General features: G+C 39.9%; 1 protein-coding gene across 6 annotated transcripts in view; it reads left to right on the top strand.

Moving 5' to 3' along the window:
* RALBP1 (ralA binding protein 1) overlaps positions 1-17,942 on the top strand; it is a 56,791-nt gene that overhangs the window by 29,397 nt on the left and 9,452 nt on the right. For 4 of the 6 annotated variants that reach the window (XM_050942148.1, XM_050942150.1, XM_050942149.1 and 1 more), the window contains 4 exons: positions 6,289-6,747; positions 10,688-11,037; positions 13,298-13,459; positions 17,630-17,761. In XM_050942148.1, coding sequence (XP_050798105.1) covers positions 6,289-6,747; positions 10,688-11,037; positions 13,298-13,459; positions 17,630-17,761 — 1,103 coding nt within the window. Of the gene's footprint in view, positions 1-5,963; positions 6,056-6,288; positions 6,748-10,687; positions 11,038-13,297; positions 13,460-17,629; positions 17,762-17,942 lie in introns of all 6 variants that reach the window. The other 2 variants (XM_050942152.1, XM_050942151.1) reach the window with 1 other exon arrangement.

Genomic DNA, 17,942 nt, shown 5'->3' with positions numbered 1-17,942 from the left:
ATAACACTAATATCTCTTTTAATTATACTAACCCACAAATGTGCCAGACTCTGTTTTCAGCTATGCATTTGTCAGTGTTCAGTGAGGCCTTAGGCCTTTGGTATGAGCTGGTATCCGGTCTGCCAGCATCACAGTCTGCATGCATTTCAGCTGCATTCATTATGTGATGTGTAGCTGTATAGTGGAGAGAAAAGTGGAGCTGCTCGGAAGAGCTGTGATTGTGATATGAAGAGACCTGGGTCTGAGTCCCCCGTATGTATTATCAAAGGAAGGAGGTGCATGTGTATCTTGAGGTTCCAGCCTGCATTATTTCAATACAGAATTATATAAGTTGTTTCCGTAACAGGGCACTGGGGTCGTCTTGCCATGGTTGTTGTCATTAGTGAAGTGGGATATGAGTGCAATCTGTGGATTTATTAATGGGTAGGGGAAGGTATAGGTTTAGGTAGTATCCTGTGTGCAGATGTGAAGGGGTTGTAAGCAGGTATGAAGTGGTTGTTAAATTTTCAAGGGTGGTATTCTCTCAGGGGAATAGGCTCAATGTTTAACTGTAGGAGGTGCAGTAGCACCAGTCCATTACAGTGAAGAGGCAGAGTGTGTGTGTGTGTTATGGGCATTGTGTATGAGGCACTGATCAAAAAGGATACAGTTAAGGCTGTGTGGGTGTTTACCAGGTGCAACCACTTCAGAATTCTCTCCAATTTTCTGTATACTGGACTCATAGAATATGGGGGTTTTGCATGTGCATCTTGAGAAATGTTAGATCCTTTTAAAGTATCTCCCTTCTCAAGGCCAAAACCAAGACTGTAGGGTTCAACTAACAGTAAGATCTTCTGGAGGCCCTGCCCCTCCCCCAACAATCTCTTTTCCCGCAAGCAGGTGTTCCCTTTATTCCTCTTACCCCCACTTGTAACCTTGTGTGGAAGCCCAGTGGTCTGCAACTCCTCCTTTTCAGTATCTTCAGGTTTTCATTTTCAGTTGTCAAGGATGAAGCTTTCCCCCATTCCATTCTGAGTTTAGTTCTTGAAGCAATGAAAGAGTAGTTCTCTCTGCAAGCTGATTCAATCCTTGATCTCTCTGTGAAGTGTCAACAGAGATGGACATTATGATGATAGGTTTTGTGAGGTGGACACTTGTCTATTAAGAATTGAATGAGACCAACTCATCTTGCTCAGCTAACATTTGATTTCTGCCAAGCCAATGTGGTGTTGAACTAATGTCTTAGAAGAAAAGCTCTGTATACTGTTCTAGACTTGTGAGATATAAAGTCCCTCTGATTCTCTTACTTTGTGTCAGGCTGTTTAGAGTGGCTCACAACTCACAGGGCCGACTGTTAAGAAGCAGAGCACAAACCCCAAATTGGTTGTGAGTTCTATAATTAGATTTCACCAACCAAGTATCAACTGTGAACTCCTCAAGCACTATAACAATCTTAATGTGGAGTCATAACAGTCCCCTTGGGTACGTTGGTCTATTTTGCCACCCAGGCAAATTTACCTTTGTGATAGATGATCCCTTACACCAAAAATATTTAGATTAGTCCCAGTCCCAAAGGTCCAGTCACTTATCCCAGGTCAGTGGTACCTCTGATGTCACACTAAAGACAACACTTGTAGCCAATCCTATAATAAACTAACTAAAGATTTATTAACTAGGTAAAAGAATCAGTTATTGACACTGTTAAAGCAGGTAAGCATACATACACAAATGAGATACTTTTTGAAGCTTAAGACTAATAGAAGCTGTTGCAATATCTAAGGTTTGTTTGTCCTTTACAGCTAATCTGAGCTAAGCAGCTTGGGGATCTCTTGCTTATGCTTAGAAATATTTTCCTCTCCAAATGCCAAGCAGCATAGTGATACAGTTCCTTCCAGTCAGGGACTTTCATACCCTTCCCCTAGAGTTCAAATAGTTGTGCAAGTTTTTGTGCCTGTATCTCTTCATGGGTGTAGGGGAGAGGAAGGAGGGATAGGATCAGTGAAGTCTTTGTCCTTTGATGGTTGGCGGATTTGGTTTCAGTGGGCGCCTTGTGTGGGGGAACAGCACTTTGCATTAATTAATACTTTCCTATTTGGTGAATTACACAGTTACAGGGGTTTACAAACACTCAATATAACTTTATACCATGGATAAAGCTACATTTTAGTCACAGGTATTTTTAATAAGTTATGAACAGGTCACGGGCCATAAACAAAAATTCACGGGCCCGTGACCGGTCCATGACTTTTCCTGGGCGAGGGGCCTTGGGTGCTTGGGGGGTGGGGCATTCTGGGGGCACCATGGGTGCTGGGGGAGGTGGCCTGGGACCCCTGCTGGTACTGAGGGAGAGGGAGGCCGGACCACGGCGCACAGCCCGGGACCCCCATTGGTACTGGGGGAGGGAGAGGTTGGTGGGGCTGGCAGGGGCTTCCTAACTGGCTCCGCGTTCCTGCAGCTCCTAGGTGGCAGGGACCAGGGCAGGGGCTCTGCTACTCCCACAAGTGCTGGCAGCCGCAACTAATGTGAGTTATGGGGTGGGGCATCCGCTGCCTCAGAGCTATTGGGGGGCCATGCCAGTAGAAGCTAGGGAAATCCCCCACCCTAAGGTAAGTGCCCCCCGCACTCCCCAGCCCCCTGCCCCTAGCCCTGACCCCCCCCCCCCGACACCCAAACTGCTGTTGCTGGCCCAGGGGCTGCCTGACTCAGGCAGCTCTTGAGCCAGCACCAGCCGCTGCAAAAGTCATGGAGGACATGGAAAGTCACGGAATCTGTGACCTCCATGACACTTGCAGCCTTAACCATGGATACAGATGTTATATGTGAGATCAGTAAATGTAGCACTCTACAAGCATTTCATCAAGTCTGAACACTAAACACATTCTTATAAACTTAACATCTGTTTTAACAATGCTAACACACAGGTGAGCCAGACTGGTTTCCAGCTCTGCGTTTGACATTGTTCAGTAAAACCGAGTCTGCCAGCATCATCCTTTTATGTTCATTATCTCTTCTAAGCCATGGCTACACTATGGCACCACAGCCATGATGTCGCAGCTGTGCCACTGTAGCAACATAGGGTAGATCAGTGGTCCCCAACCTTTTTCATCTGGCAGACACCAGACGAAGGACCATGGCGGCAGTCGAGCATCTGCCGAAATGCCACCGAAATTCAGCGGTGACTCCTCTGGATGATGCCGCTTGTCGGTGGCAAGCAGCATCATCCAGAGGCAGCGATGCCGGAATGCCACCGAATGTCGGTGGATGCTCGACCGCTGGCCAGGATCTGGGCGCATTTAGATGCACCCGTGGACATCGTATTGGGGACCCCTGGGGTAGATGCTTCTCACGTAGATGGAAAGTGTTTTTCCAGCAGTAGAGTTAATCCATCTTTCTGTCGACCTAGCTGCGTCTGCACCAGTGATTCAGTCAACCTAACTATACTGCCCAGGGCTCACATTTTTCACAGCTGTGAGTAATGTAACTAGGTTGATCTAATTTTTAAATGTAGACCAGGCCTTAGTGTGTGGATTTGTACTTTTGCTTTGTGACATTTTCTTTGCTGGGAGAAACTGCTATGAATGTAGGTTCTGCTTTGCTTTTCTAAAACTAATAAAATCCTTTACAATGAAAAGAAAATAAAGCAAAGCACTTACTTCAATTTCTGGTGCTCCCCACACCCAAGGGAGAGCAGTAGCCTGAATGTGAACTTACACTCAGGAGTTCTTTATGTATTAAATAACACAATTGTGGAGTGACCTACTTGTAAGTTCGTTACCAAATTTTGGCACAAGTCTACTAGCTCTTGTCAGTTGAAATTCTAGTAGTAGACAAATTGGGGGGCAAGAGGGGAAATGAAAAAAGTCATTACAGAAGCTAAATATGCATGCATCTCTGTTCCATCCTTATTTTTAAGAGACCTATATCTGTTGATGTAGAATCATTGACAAATTGAAGCCATGCTTTTTTATGTAGATATAGAAGTATAGATATTATGTGTATTTACATCAGGGTTACACATAAGATCAGTGTACTCATAACTTCCTTCTGTTCTAAACTTGTTTTTCATCTACCTCTTCTTGCTTACTTAAAATGGACCTACATATTTTTAAATCAACTAATTGTAGAGACACATGCAGAATGCCCCAAAGAGCTAAAATAAGAGGGCTCATAAATGATTTAAAATATTTGTTAGTTCAAACACCTCACCCACTTAACATGTATATCTGCCCCCCTGTGATAGATTGCAGTTCTGTAGAATGCAAGATTTCACTTTAAAAATAAAATAAAATGAACTCTTAGCACTTATCGTACAGAGAGCCTTCCAAACATGGAGAGTATAACCTACAAAGGAGCTGTCTTCATGAGACAACAGAAAAACTGAAACATTGGCTCTAAGAGATGTTAACTGTCTCCATTCATCTCAGTATTATAATTTAAGCCTATAAACTACACTGTATGAGTCAGATTTAGCTTGTATTGCACAGTTATGCAACTCTCTACACAAATTGAGTTAATCATATATCCAAGGGATTAAAGGATAGAAATAGTGGTTGTCCTAAAAGTGTCCATAAACACTCTTTGACTAATGGTGACTGTAATAAAGTAATCTTATTAACTAAAGTTTAGCTGCTACATTCTGAGCACGTTTTCTTCTGGAGAGATCTGCAAACCTCCCATTGTTATCAGTGGGATTTCTTCTGAGGATCATGGGTAGTATATGTTCCTGAACTTGGAGACTTTACACACACACACACCCAAATTAAAATATGAAATTTGACCCTCTTCACAGAATGAGTTTAACTTGACTGATTTTAACATATGACTTTGATCCCTTGAAGCCAGAGCACTCCACTTTCACCAGCATGCACTGTGCTGGTGCTGTTACATTAACCAGTTAATCCCCCTGGAACATGGAGTATTTTTGAGGGAATTAAAGGAGGAGTGTGCTGGTCAAGTAATTGCAGTTTATTGAGTATTCCTCAGTTCTATATATTTAAAATATTTTATACCCGTTACATTTTTGGGATTTGAATATAAAAACTTTGCAAAAACTATATTGTCTATAGAGCAGCTTGGGGAAGCTGCCATCGAGGCTGTCTAAATTATGCTGGGGGCTCCTCTAGCCCTTGGAGCAGCCCAAGATCAGAAGGGCACAAGGTGGTTTAAATCCATTTTAGCTCTGTGAGTGCAATCATACAATGTCACATATGGCGCCTGCTCTGAGGACCTCACAAACCAAGTAGTTAAAAAAAAAAATTATAAAAGCATGTCCATTAAGAAATGGCGCTTGACTTAACTCTGTTCTTTCCTCATGCAAATAATAGGCCAGTTTCATGTTCCAGGAATTTTTGACTAATGGAACAATATCAGGAAAACCTCATTCAGGAGCATCACATCAGAGCTTAGAGCTGATTATCCTCAGCTTTCAGGGAACCTAAAAACTACGTATTGCATGTAAAATCTCTGCTTTGTTGAACACATTTCTTGTTTACTTTATTTAGCTCTTCGGAGTATTGAGCATGTAAACCTATAATTAGTTGGCTTAAAAAAAAAACCTTCCAGTCCACCTTTAAAGATTTGCCTGTTCTTGCCTAGAGGATAGGCAGGGCTAGTTGCAGAGGTGTAGCTTATAAAAACTCTTGTGCATATAGTTCAGAGACAGTACCTTGTATTTTGCAGCTGAAGTATGGTGTTATTAGGCTGTGACTTTGGAGCTGCAGTCTCTCATAGGCTACATAAGGCAAACGTAGAACTGCAATAATAGATATGTCAGTACAGTTGGAAAAGTAAGATTCCCCCCTTTTAATATCTTGATCTGAGGCTAAAATTTAATAATTTCATACTCCTCTTAAGAAGATTCTTAACGCTTTCAGAAAGGGAGTGAGCAATTAAGTGACTCCACCCTTTGCAAAGTAATTTATTAAAGCTGAACTTGTGTAGCAGATGATTTTTCTTAACAGCAACTTTTATGCTGTTGATTGCAGGAACATAGAAGTTGCCAGACAGTTGTTTTATTTTGCATTTCCTTGACTATTAAGTGGACAAGTAGCACGTAAGATGGACATTGTCATACTGAGTAAGTACTTAAAATACCAAATGTTGAGGTGATTCATGAGATGTGTTCATATTGGGCAGAACTGTGAAATGCTGATTTAATAATTGCCCTACTTAACGCTACAAAAAGAAAAGTGGATCTTTTTTAGTTGTAGGCGGGTACCATGTCTTTTCAATGTTACCCTTTGCCCCTTTTTTTTAAATAAAACAGGTCTTAACTTTCTGCCTCTTGCTTTCTCTTCTTTCTCCCAATAGCGGAAGGTTATGCTGCCTTCCAAGAGGACAGTTCTGGTGATGAAGCAGAAAGTCCTTCCAAGTTGAAGCGGTCCAAAGGAATTCATGTTTTCAAGAAGCCCAGCTTTTCCAAAAAGAAAGAAAAGGATTTTAAAGTAAAAGAAAAACCCAAAGATGAAAAACATAAAGATGACAAACACAAGGAAGAAAAACATAAAGAGAAGAAGTCAAAAGACTTAACAGCAGCAGATGTTGTAAAACAGTGGAAGGAGAAGAAAAAAAAGAAAAAGCCAACTCCAGAGCCAGAGGTACCTCAGATCGATGTTCCAAGTTTTAGGCCAGTGTTTGGGATTCCTTTGACTGATGCAGCAGACAGGACCATGATGTACGATGGCATTCGCCTGCCAGCCGTTTTCCGTGAATGTATAGATTACATAGAGAAGTATGGCATGAAATGTGAAGGCATCTACAGAGTTTCAGGTATATTGGGCACATCTAAGTGCAGATTTACAAGGCTTTACCTTCATCTGTCCAAAAAAATAACATGAATATAGTACTTTGCCCTTCTCCCCATATCCACAGCACATGTATAGTTTTACTCTTTTAATTTAATAAAAGACTGCAATTTCAGTGAAATTAACTATGTAATTGTAAGCCAAGCTATGGATTTGAAATTTCTGAAAGATGGCTTATGTGATAGTAGAGAAGAAAATTCTACGTTCTTAACCTGTGGAGCAGGAGATGGTTAAGTTACAAAACCAGTCTCATGGTGTAAGGGAAGGGAAAGGTTTATAAGATGCACGGGTGTTCAGTGTTGGACCTCTCCTTCTCCAATGTTTCCAGAGCATGGTCACCCTCTTGCTGAAGGTGGCAACAAAAATGTATATGGTTTGGTCTTTTTGAAGGGGTAGAAACTAGGTATGTAGCACAATGTGCCTTTGAGGCAAGCAATAGACTCTAACAACATTTTGATTAGTGCTTGTGATTATTTTGAGTATATTGCTCCGTTGTTAGAAATAGGATACAATTCTAGCTAATGAAAATGGAGATTTGGTGGGGAGCTGAAGTAATAAATAGGTTACTCCTGACTTTGCTTTCCCCATCCACTTTCATTCTAATTTTCTTTCAAAAAGAATGTAAATATATACAAAACCTTTCTTTTTTTTTCTTTCAGTAAATCCACTAGTAATGTAGAACAGCAGTTGAGAATTTCAGCTTGGATTTGAAGAATCACACTGGTAGTAACACCAAGCTAATTAGTAGCCTTAGTTGTATAACATTGATCTACATACAAGTACCAATGATTTTAGTCATTATTTAAATATACAGCTATATTTGATTTTTGAAAGCCACTTGCAGTAGGAATTGTGCAAATATTCCAAGTACAGTACTTGAGCTGTAGAACAAAAGAGGACAGAAAATAAGAAAAAGCATTTAGAGCAAGTAAAATACATATGATCTAAATCTATAAAACAGCTGAGGGAACCAATTTTAAAGGCTTTGATACATGTATGCTGTTGATATACATGGAATTTGTTGGGGATGCAAAGATAAGGCAATAGTAAAAACTTATTCTCAGACCTTGTATTTCAGAGCATTCAAGTGATCACAATGTCTTGCAGAAATATAATCTGCTGTGGGTTTTTGTTTGGTGACCTATTTTTGAGCTCTCTCGGCATTCTCTAGTGCAACGTTCCCCTCCTCTCATGTGAAAGACAGTTCAAGTTAAGCTTATTAGCTGAATCAGATTCCTCGTTCCTTTACTATGCAGATGTATTAGTTTATGCAGTTGCATATTAATTTCAACCTATATTTGAGCCTAGGGTATAACAGTAGAAACAGTTCCTCACGAGCTGAGGTCTGAAAATTCTGTGCCTAGGATGATCTTCATTTTCCTTGGATAGCCTTTTCTTTATTCACAATGTGCTGTCTAGTTCTGGGTCTTTTGGTGGGAAGCGCATTTAACCTACCACCTGTCACATTTACCTGATAGCCATACCAAAATTCTCAGTTTTAAATTTCTCTGTACATTTCTGCAGGGTGAACTGAATTAAATCATCAATTTTAATCATGATTTAAATCAGCACACAGGAAATCTTGTTTTGAATAATCGGTTTTAATTATGGTTTGCATTTGTAATTTTTAATTATTTTCCTAAATTATTTTCCTATTTTATTGGTTAGTAACCAATAAAACATGTTGATTTGCAAGTGAATATAGCATTAAATTTAGTGCTCTATTTTGCTAACTAGAAGAATACACTATATTATACACATTTATTTAAGCAATTATGTAATTTAATTTATATTTATTCAGATTCTTACTTATTATATTTTGCTTTTAAAAACAGCAAAGGATGCATTTTTTATTTACTAGACAATTGTTTACTTTTGATATATGTCAAGCTCTATAAGAATGAAAATTCAAATTAAATTAAAAATTCACAAAAACAGCATTTTAACATTTTTATTAAGTAAAGCTACCTTAAATGTGATCAATACGGAAGCAAAAAAAGTTTATCAAAACATTTTTTGTATTTCAAACTAATTTACCAAACTAAGTATTATTATCTATAGTTAGTGAATTGAACTGATTGTTTCTGGTCACCATGTCCTTCTAGATTTTAGAACTAGTAGTTCTTACCCTCTTACTCCCAGGTTTTTATTCATAGTTTGGAAAAGGAAAACCAGCTTGACTGCTTTTTCAGTTCCTGATTGGTTTCTTAACTTTGAATGAACAAGTCATTGAACTGACCTAGTTGAATAAACTGAAATGAAGAAAATATTTTCTTTGCTCCTGCAGAGACTGCTGCTGTCAAATGCTGGTTTGTTAAACTCTGGTTCCAGGTACTCAGCCAGTTCAGTGGTTTGACCTTCTGTAAAACTTGGCAGCAAACATACTGCTTAATATTACTTTTGTACTTAATTTAAATTATTTTAAAATGTTTAGGCCTTAACATAGGTTTCTAGTTTCTAATTTAATTTTAAAAAGGTTTATTTTTTAAAAATTAACCTGTATTTAATTTAAATGAAAAAAATCTGTTTTAAGTAAAAGACTAATTTTTAAAACAAAATCAATTTTTGTTGTTTTGTTTTTTCAAATAAAATCAGGTTTTTTATTTTAAAACAAAAATAACCAATTTTTATCCATCTGTATTTCTGCAGAAAACTGTATCAAAGCCTTCCCATTAACTGACAAAGATTCCCCTGGTTTTGGGGATATTAGATAGTTTTTTCTAGTCATACAATAAATATACACTTTGACACTGATAGCGACCCGAACCAAGAGTTTTAAAGATCACGCATCCCAGGAAGGATGACTGATTGGAAATTGGCAAACAAGAGTTGTTGTTGTTTTAAAGGAGGTCTCTGGCTTTTGGGGGGGCTGTTGCTTAGAGATTATTCTGTCATATTAAAAGTTAACTGCAAGTATTTTTTTTAATAAAAATACTCATTTTAGGGCTACATGCTGAATTCCAACTGAGAGTTTAAATACACAAGTGATCTTAAACTTTTGCCCTTATTTTAGGTGCTTTGGCTCCCACATTGATCTGGCATTGCATCAATTTCTATGATCATGAAACCCTAGTAGAGCATGTAGGCAACTTACTTGGGGGTGGGGTTCAGGTAGGTGCCATTGCTTTACTATATAGTGTGGTTTAGCAGTGGGTCTTTTGGTATATACAAATATTTAAACTTTATAAAATTATACCAGGATGGTAAAGCAGTGTCTCTTACTTGTTTAACCCCTCCACACCCACGTGTGCTCATGCTGTCAGGCTGGAACTGTGCTTCAGCTACACAGCCATTTCACATCAGAGCAGGAGCCAATGTTTTTTGACCTAAAACAAAACACATTACACTAGCTTATGTGCATGAATTTCCTTCTTAGTCTTGTTTTTAGAGGCATTGAGCACAAAACCTTACTTGATCTTGGCTTTATTTTGTAACATACAGGTCACCTTGAGAAGTTTTTCTGAATTAACTTCATTCTTTGTAGGGAGCCACCGAAAAAAAAAAAAAGCATCTAAAAAGAAAGTGTGTGTATTAATAAGGAGGGGTGGGTAGAAGAAAACCTGTAAGTCTAAAGCTGTGTCTACACTGCAAATTAAGATGTAAATAGTTGCCAGCTTTAATTTAGCTAGCCTGGGTAACAGTAGCAATGAAGACATGGCGGAATGGTCCCTGGCGTGGTCTAGCAACATGAGTAAGCACTCTTTGTCCATTGAGGGCTTATATTAGTGCTTGTGCTGAAGCCCGTGCCACCACATCTTCATTACTGTTGTTACTATCACTAGTTAGATGAAAGCTAATGGGTATACAATTCACGTTAATTGGCAGTGTAGACATACCCTAAATGTAAAGATGGTTGATATACTTGTTTTCAAGGTCTCTTTAATTTCCAATCTAAATATTTAAAGGAATAAAATCAAGGGTGGATGAACTGAAAGCAGCCTATGATCGAGAAGAATCTCCCAACTTGGAGGAATATGAGCCGAATACCATAGCCAGCTTGCTGAAACAGTATCTACGAGAACTGCCTGAAAACTTGCTTACCAAAGAGCTAATACCCCGCTTCGAAGAGGCGTGTGGGAAGAGCACAGAGGGGGAAAAAGTTCAGGAGTGCCAACGCTTGCTGAAGGAGTTGCCAGAGTGTAACCATCTCTTAATTTCTTGGTTGATTGTGCACATGGACCATGTTATCGCAAAGGAACTAGAAACAAAAATGAACATCCAGAACATTTCTATAGTGCTCAGCCCTACTGTTCAGGTACATGCACAACCCAATGTGTGAGCTGTATTGCAGTCCTAGCAAGCGATTCTTTAAAACATCCTCTCTTAGAAATGTGTACACAAAGCATAAATGTTATATTGCAGTTGAATAATAGCTTCTCTTCATATATTCTTCAGGACTTAATATTTTGGTTTTACTTATTCCTAATGTGGGCTGGTCTGAAATCCAGATGAACATATTTGGCCTTTAAATATAGTTACATAATGTAAGCATTATAAACACTGTTGTATGATTAGTTTTACAAGTACGCTAACAGTGTGCAGTGAGAGAGGAGGAGTGGAAGCCTTTGATGCCTATAGTTGCACACACACTTCATTAGAATTTGTTAAAGTTGGTGGTTTAATGATTTATCATTGAACAATATTGTATTAGTGCTTAACTCCTATATCATGCCAGTCAATCCAGTTCTGTAAACACAGATTTTCCTCATGAAATAATTATTTGGGTATATTGGCTAAGTATCAGTTAATATATTATCAGAAGAAATCAAATGGACCTAGTGAGAGTTTTGAGCAATAATTGGATTACAGCTTAATTTTTAATTATACTTTATATATTTTTAATTGGTCACCATTTGGAATTGGAGTTTTGCTGCATAACGCACTTTGTGATTGGGGTTTTTCAAAATCTTACTTCATGATTTTATAATCTCAGTAAGGCCCTGCAGCAACAGGGTTGGGTTTTACTCACTGATGCTTTGTTGTGGCAGCCACTGTCCTGTCCTCCTCCCTAACAGAGTAGGCATGAAATTAATGCAACATAACTCATGTCCTGTCATGTCTTATTGCTTAAATAGATTTAGGCAATAATACAAAATTGGTGTCAGAACTCTCACTTATTTCAACACACATTGTGAATTTTCATTTGATAAATCATATCCAAACAAATCTAGTCTCAAGGCAATGAGCATAACGGCAGCTCTTTCAAAAACATTTTGTGGCCAGCTTTTTTCCCCCTTTAAAGTATTTGAGATGTGTTTAAAGGATATTTTAAATCTCCTGAAATATTGGGGAGAAATACAAGTGGTTATTCATGCATAACTCAATGATTCCCTTATTTTTTTAGCACTTCACAGTATGGTAGACGTTACTTGCAGCCCTGTACAGAGTCTGTTGTTGGATTATCCTTTAAAACTGTAAATGTTAGTTTAGCTGAAGTCTGTATCTGTAAGGAAGTGGGGGTGTCATTCTGAGCATTTTAGCAAACATGATGAAATATGTGGCCTAATAGTTATAAAATGTGTTATCATTAACTCTTTAGTCTGAGAGTTAGGCCAGTCTACACTACAGACCGATATCGGTATAACTACTTCGCTCAGGGATGTGAAAAATCCAGACCCCTGAAAGACGTAACCTTCCCTGTAGACAGCACTATGTCGATGGGAGAGCTTCTCCCATTGACATAGATACCGCCTCTTGGGGAAGTACATTAACTACACCTATGGGAGAAGCTCCCCTGTTGGTGCAGGCACATCTTTACTTAAGCGTTACAGAGGTGCAGCTACATTGGTGCAGCTGCGCCGATGCCGCATTTTAAATGTAAATCTGCCCTCAATGTCCTGATATTCCTGACTTACTCCAGATTTTTAAGGTTCTGAGTTTTTCATACCCACTGATCTCCAAAAACAATAGCAATTGAATGAGGTAATACAGTCTGCTATAAAGCAGTTGCTAAATCTGTTAAACACAGACAAATGATCATTCTCATTTTGCAGTAAGTTAGAGAAAAATCAGCTTGGTCGATAAAAGGGAAAAAACCATAACTGGTGCAGTACAGTTTTTGTAAGGTCTCTCGTCTGTCACTAGCATTGACTTCACATTTTTGTGTATGGCGACAGGCCTAACAAGACACTAGCAAATTTCTGTGTCTACCATTTATAAAGCTAACTATTGCAGGCCAACAACTTTTCACTTGGCAATAGAATGTCTCATGGTCACCAGAGAGTAGAGTGATGTGAGACCACTAAGTGAATACAGCGTGGTCACGCTTCCTTCAGTCTAGCAGCAGATCATGAATGTCAGACATAATTTTATTTTAAACCAACCCTTGAATCTACTAGAAGTAGCATTGATTAGCTTGTCTGAACAGAGTTGTAGATATAGCCCAAAGATTGAAAAAAGCTTACATCCTTTGTCCGGTAAGATGCAATGTAGAGCAAATGTACCATTGATAACAACAGGCAATGTGTTAAAAAAATCACCTTCTGAAGCAGTATTTTCACTCTCATTTCTTCCAGATCAGCAACCGTGTCCTGTATGTATTTTTTACACATGTCCAAGAGTTCTTTGGAAATGTGACACTAAAGCAGGTGACAAAACCCCTTCGCTGGTCTAATATGGCAACAATGCCAGCACTGCCAGAAACACAGGAAAACATTAAAGAGGAAATCAGACGACAGGTTTGTCTTTACCTCAGTGGGTTAACAAATGTGTCTGGCCTGAAGATTATGTTCTTGGTCAGGTAGCTGAGACCTGATGGAAGCAGATCTCATATATAGTAGTGATGGCTTTTAATTTCCCATGTGCTGTAACAATTTGCTGCAAACTCAGTCATGTGGCTAAGTAGTTGGTATTTTGTTAAGGTTTCCATTGTATTTGGGGGAAGATATGTTGCACTTCTGTAGAGACATATAGAAAAACCAAGTCTTGTACTAATCACGTTGTGAGCTATTCAAGGACTTTCTGAAGGTATGGGGATAGTGGGGACGATGTTTTGCAGGTAAGTGGTTTGTGTAATATCACTTCATAGCATGCTCTAGGATTTATTTAAATGTGTCTAAAGTTCATTACTAACAGGCCAATAAAATGTGGTAATAGGGGATGTGGTATAGAGTTCCAAACTTGTGGAACTGGAAAGGTGACTTTTGTGCACTAGGGTTGCTTTGTGCTGCATCAGCAGTCTCCTAGGACTGGTTTGCCAGGCTACTGGAGTATTTCCCCTTGCCTGTGGAAATCCAGGGTTGATGTAGAACTGCTGCAGCACCTCTTACACCACCTAGCTTTCAGTGCAGGAAGAGGAGCTGAGCTGAGGCATCCCTATGTACTGGTGACTCCAGCTGCTATAACATCTTCTGGGAGCTGCAGCAGTTGGTCTAAAATACAGCAACCTTCAGACTGCTCAGGATTGGGATGTTCGGGCTCAAAGGGCAACTTCCCAGTCCGTCTCCTAACGTGCTGCACACCACACTACCTAAAAAGCAGATAAAGGCCAAGATTTCTGGGGAAATAGATACTGATTATAACTGTCTTTTGGAATGGGTGCAACTCTGTGGAGTTCAGTTCGGGGCTGAAGAGCTAGCTAAACAGAGATGCTTTCCATGAGTATGGGAGATGATGGCACTAATAAACCACTGGATAGAGGAAGGAGAATGGAAAAGGAGCTAGAACTATTTGAATTTTCTTCTAGCCAAGTTGCAGTTCAGTGTTAATGTAACTTCCAACATATACTACCCATGCCAATGCTGGTGGTTTCCCCATATCATTCCTTAAGACCTCCAGAAAAGATCTTTTGTGAAAGTAGTAAGTTTAGATAAGGGGAAGGAAAGGGTATCTTATTTTATAAGTCTTTTGGATGGACTTTCCTCTGTGTATAAAGATTTGTGCATTTTAATGTCTGTCTCTGCTTCCATGTGTCTTACATAATTTTCTGTGTTGGTGCATTCTTGCCATGCAGTCTTTATTATTGTATATTAGCACTAAGAATAAACTTGAAATTGCAACTTTCCCTAACTTGATTCTGCTGTTTATAATTAAAGGAACTGAAACTTGAGGTGGTGAGGGAAAGCAGTCCTATGTAAATAATTTATTATTTGTATTACTGTAGCACCTAGGAGCCCTCGTTAAGAACCAGGTGCTAAAGGCTATACAAATTCAGAGCAAAAAGATGGTTCCTCCTGCAAAGAGCTTACAATCTAACTATAAGACAAAACACAACAGATGGATAGAGATAGATGGGGGAATACAAGGAAGCAATGAGACAATATGGTTAGCATGGCAGGTAGTGATCTCAGCACACTAGTAGCCTAACTGTTGGCAAGTTTTTTGCAGGCATCTCGGAAAAGAAGAGTTAAGCAGGTATTTGAAGGCTGGTAATGAAGTAATTTTGTGGATGTTTACGGGGAGCTCCTCCCAAACAATGGATGCAGCACAGACAAAGCAAGAAGGTGCTTGTTTGAAAATGTATTAAGTAGGCAATGAAGAATGGTATCATTTGCCGATTGTAGGCAGGAGTCAACATCTCAGTAGTGAATGAGAGACAATTGGTAGGGTAGGGATAGGCAGTAAAAGGTCTTGAAAGTGAAGACAAGTAGCATATGTTTGATGTGATGGGGAAGGGAGGAGCCGGGCGGGATGCAAAGAGAGAATGTGACCTGGCCAAAGCAACAAGCTCAGAAAATAACTTTTGGAGCAGCATTCTGAATAGATATGAGCAGGGCAAGATTGCATTTGTCAAGGAAAGGATGTTGCAGTAATTGAGATGCAAAATGATGCAAGCCTGGATGAGAGTTTCAGTTGTGTGGATGAACAGGAAAGGCCATACCTTTATAGATATTACACAGAATGAATCAACAAGATTTAGATACAGACTGGAAGTGGGGGACCTCGGTAGAGGTTTGAGTCAAGGATGATGGCCAGGTTATGGGCCAGTGACAGACAGGATGGTAGCATTGTCCACAGTGATTAAGAAAGAAGAGAGAGGGTTTGGAGGGGGGGAGATTAAGAATGATGTTTTCTAGCCTTGTTGAGCTTGAGCTGAGAGCTTGATACCCCAAATGAAATGTCAGAGTAACAGGGCAAGATTTTAGTTTGGACAGAAGATGAAAGATGTGGAATAGAGAGGAAAATCTGAGGCCTGCTCTACACTAGGGGGGGATTGACCTAAGATATGCAACTTCAGCTACGAGAATAACGTAGCTGAAATTGATGTATCTTAGTTCGACTTACCTTGCGTTCTCACGGCGCGAGATCAATTGCCGCAGCTCTCCCGTCGACTTTGCCTCCTCCTCTCACCAAGCTGGAGTTCAGCAGTCGATGAGAGAGTGATCGGGGATTGATCTGCCGGGTAGTGTAGACGTACCCTGAGAGTCATGTGCAGAGAGATAATAGTTGAATTCGTGCTTTTGGAGAGATTACTCAGAAATAATGTGGAAAAGGAGAAGGGAATGGGACCAAGGACAGCCCTGTGGAATCCCCCTAGAAAGTTGGAGGAGGATCCTTTGAAGGACACACTGAAGGAGAAATTAGAGAGACGAGAGAACCACAGAAGACAGTCTTTGAAGCCAAAGTGAGGACAAGATTTCAGGAAGAGTGTGGTCAACAGTGTCAAAGGTGGCTGACAGGTTAAGGGAGGTAAGGATGGAGTACTAGTTCTGAGCTTTGGCAAGGAAGAGATCAAGACTTTTGCAACAGTGATTTCAGTGGAATGCAAGAAGAGGAATCCAGATTGGAGAGGGTCCAGGATGGAATTGGAGGAGAAGAAATCCAAACAGCGAATGAAAACGGCATGTTCAGCGAACTTAAAGATGAAAGGAAGGTGGGGTTGTAGTTAGAGAGACAGCTGGGATCAAGGGTCAGGTTTTAAGATTTGAGAGACTAAAGCATGATCATACTGTGAGAAGGAAGAGCCAGAGGGGGAAGAGAGATTAAGGAGACGAGTAAGGGAAAGGGTCAGAGTGTGTGCAAGGGAGATCAGGAAATGTAATAGGGTCACTGGTAAGTGGAAGGTTTGGAGGAGAAGTGCAAACAAGAAACTTCTGCACCTCTGACAAGAGAGGAGGAGGAGGAGAGGGTTATAGGAGAGAGGGCAAGGGAAAGAGAGCGGAAGGGGCAGGGAAGGTCATGTCATTTTTTCTATTTTCTCTTGGAAGTGACTGGCCAGATCCTGTGTGGAGAGGGAAATGGAGGGTTTAAAGAGCAAGTCAAAGTTGGTGAAAAGGCAGCTGGGATTGAGGACACGGAATTAAGTTGGAGAAGTAGAGTGGTTTAGCTAGGAAGATGACAGAACTGAAAAGAGGAGAGAATGAATCTGCAGTAGAAAAAATTGGCCAGATCATGGGATTTGTGCCAGACACACTCCACAGCATGAGAGCAGGATTGGAGGAAGAGGATGTTTGGGGTGGCCCAAGGCTGAGGGTTAGCAGGGCAAATCTTGTGATGGGAGACAGGCAGGAGAATCAGTGGAACAATCATATCAGTGGAAAACAGGCTAAATCTAACAGCTCAGAAGGAAGGAGTAGGGTGATGTCTGTTTAGCCATGAATGCTTTATACAACCAAAATGAAGGTTGTTATGACAACAATGGAAGTTACACTTTTTTCCCTTCTGGAAGGAAACCAGTGAGTTCCCTACTTGCAGTCCAGGTTCTTGTGTCTAAAAGAGATTGTGGTATTTTTCAGTTTCCCCTTCTGTAAAATGGGGATAGTGTATTGACCTCTTTTGTAAAGTACTTTTGAGTCCTACTGATGAAATGCACCATATAAGAGCTTGGTGGTGGCGGTGTTATTGTGTATAATTAGTAAGTACTTGTAGAGCACTGAGTGATGAATATGATGCTTTTGGTGTTATTCTAGGAGTTCCTTTTGAACTGTTTACATCGAGACTTGCAGGCGGGGATAAAAGACTTATCCAAAGAAGAGAGATTATGGGAGGTGCAAAGAATTTTAACAGCCCTCAAACGGAAACTAAGAGAAGCTAAAAGACAGGTGGGTCATTTTATCTGTTCATTGCCAAACCTTTTAAATTCATAGATTGCAATTGCTGTGGGCATATTTTTGACCTGTTCAGAGAGATGACTAAAAGTCATCTTATAATTTCCTGTTATAATAGCTCCAGTGACATGCACAATTTTTTTTAACATGAAACTAACTCATTTTCAGGACCTCT

The sequence above is a fragment of the Gopherus flavomarginatus genome, chromosome 2, assembly GCF_025201925.1.
Source record: "Gopherus flavomarginatus isolate rGopFla2 chromosome 2, rGopFla2.mat.asm, whole genome shotgun sequence".
Taxonomy (NCBI): Eukaryota; Metazoa; Chordata; order Testudines; family Testudinidae; genus Gopherus; species Gopherus flavomarginatus.
The sequence above is the reverse complement of the archived record's forward strand: the minus strand, read 5'-3'. Positions and strand labels throughout refer to the sequence as shown.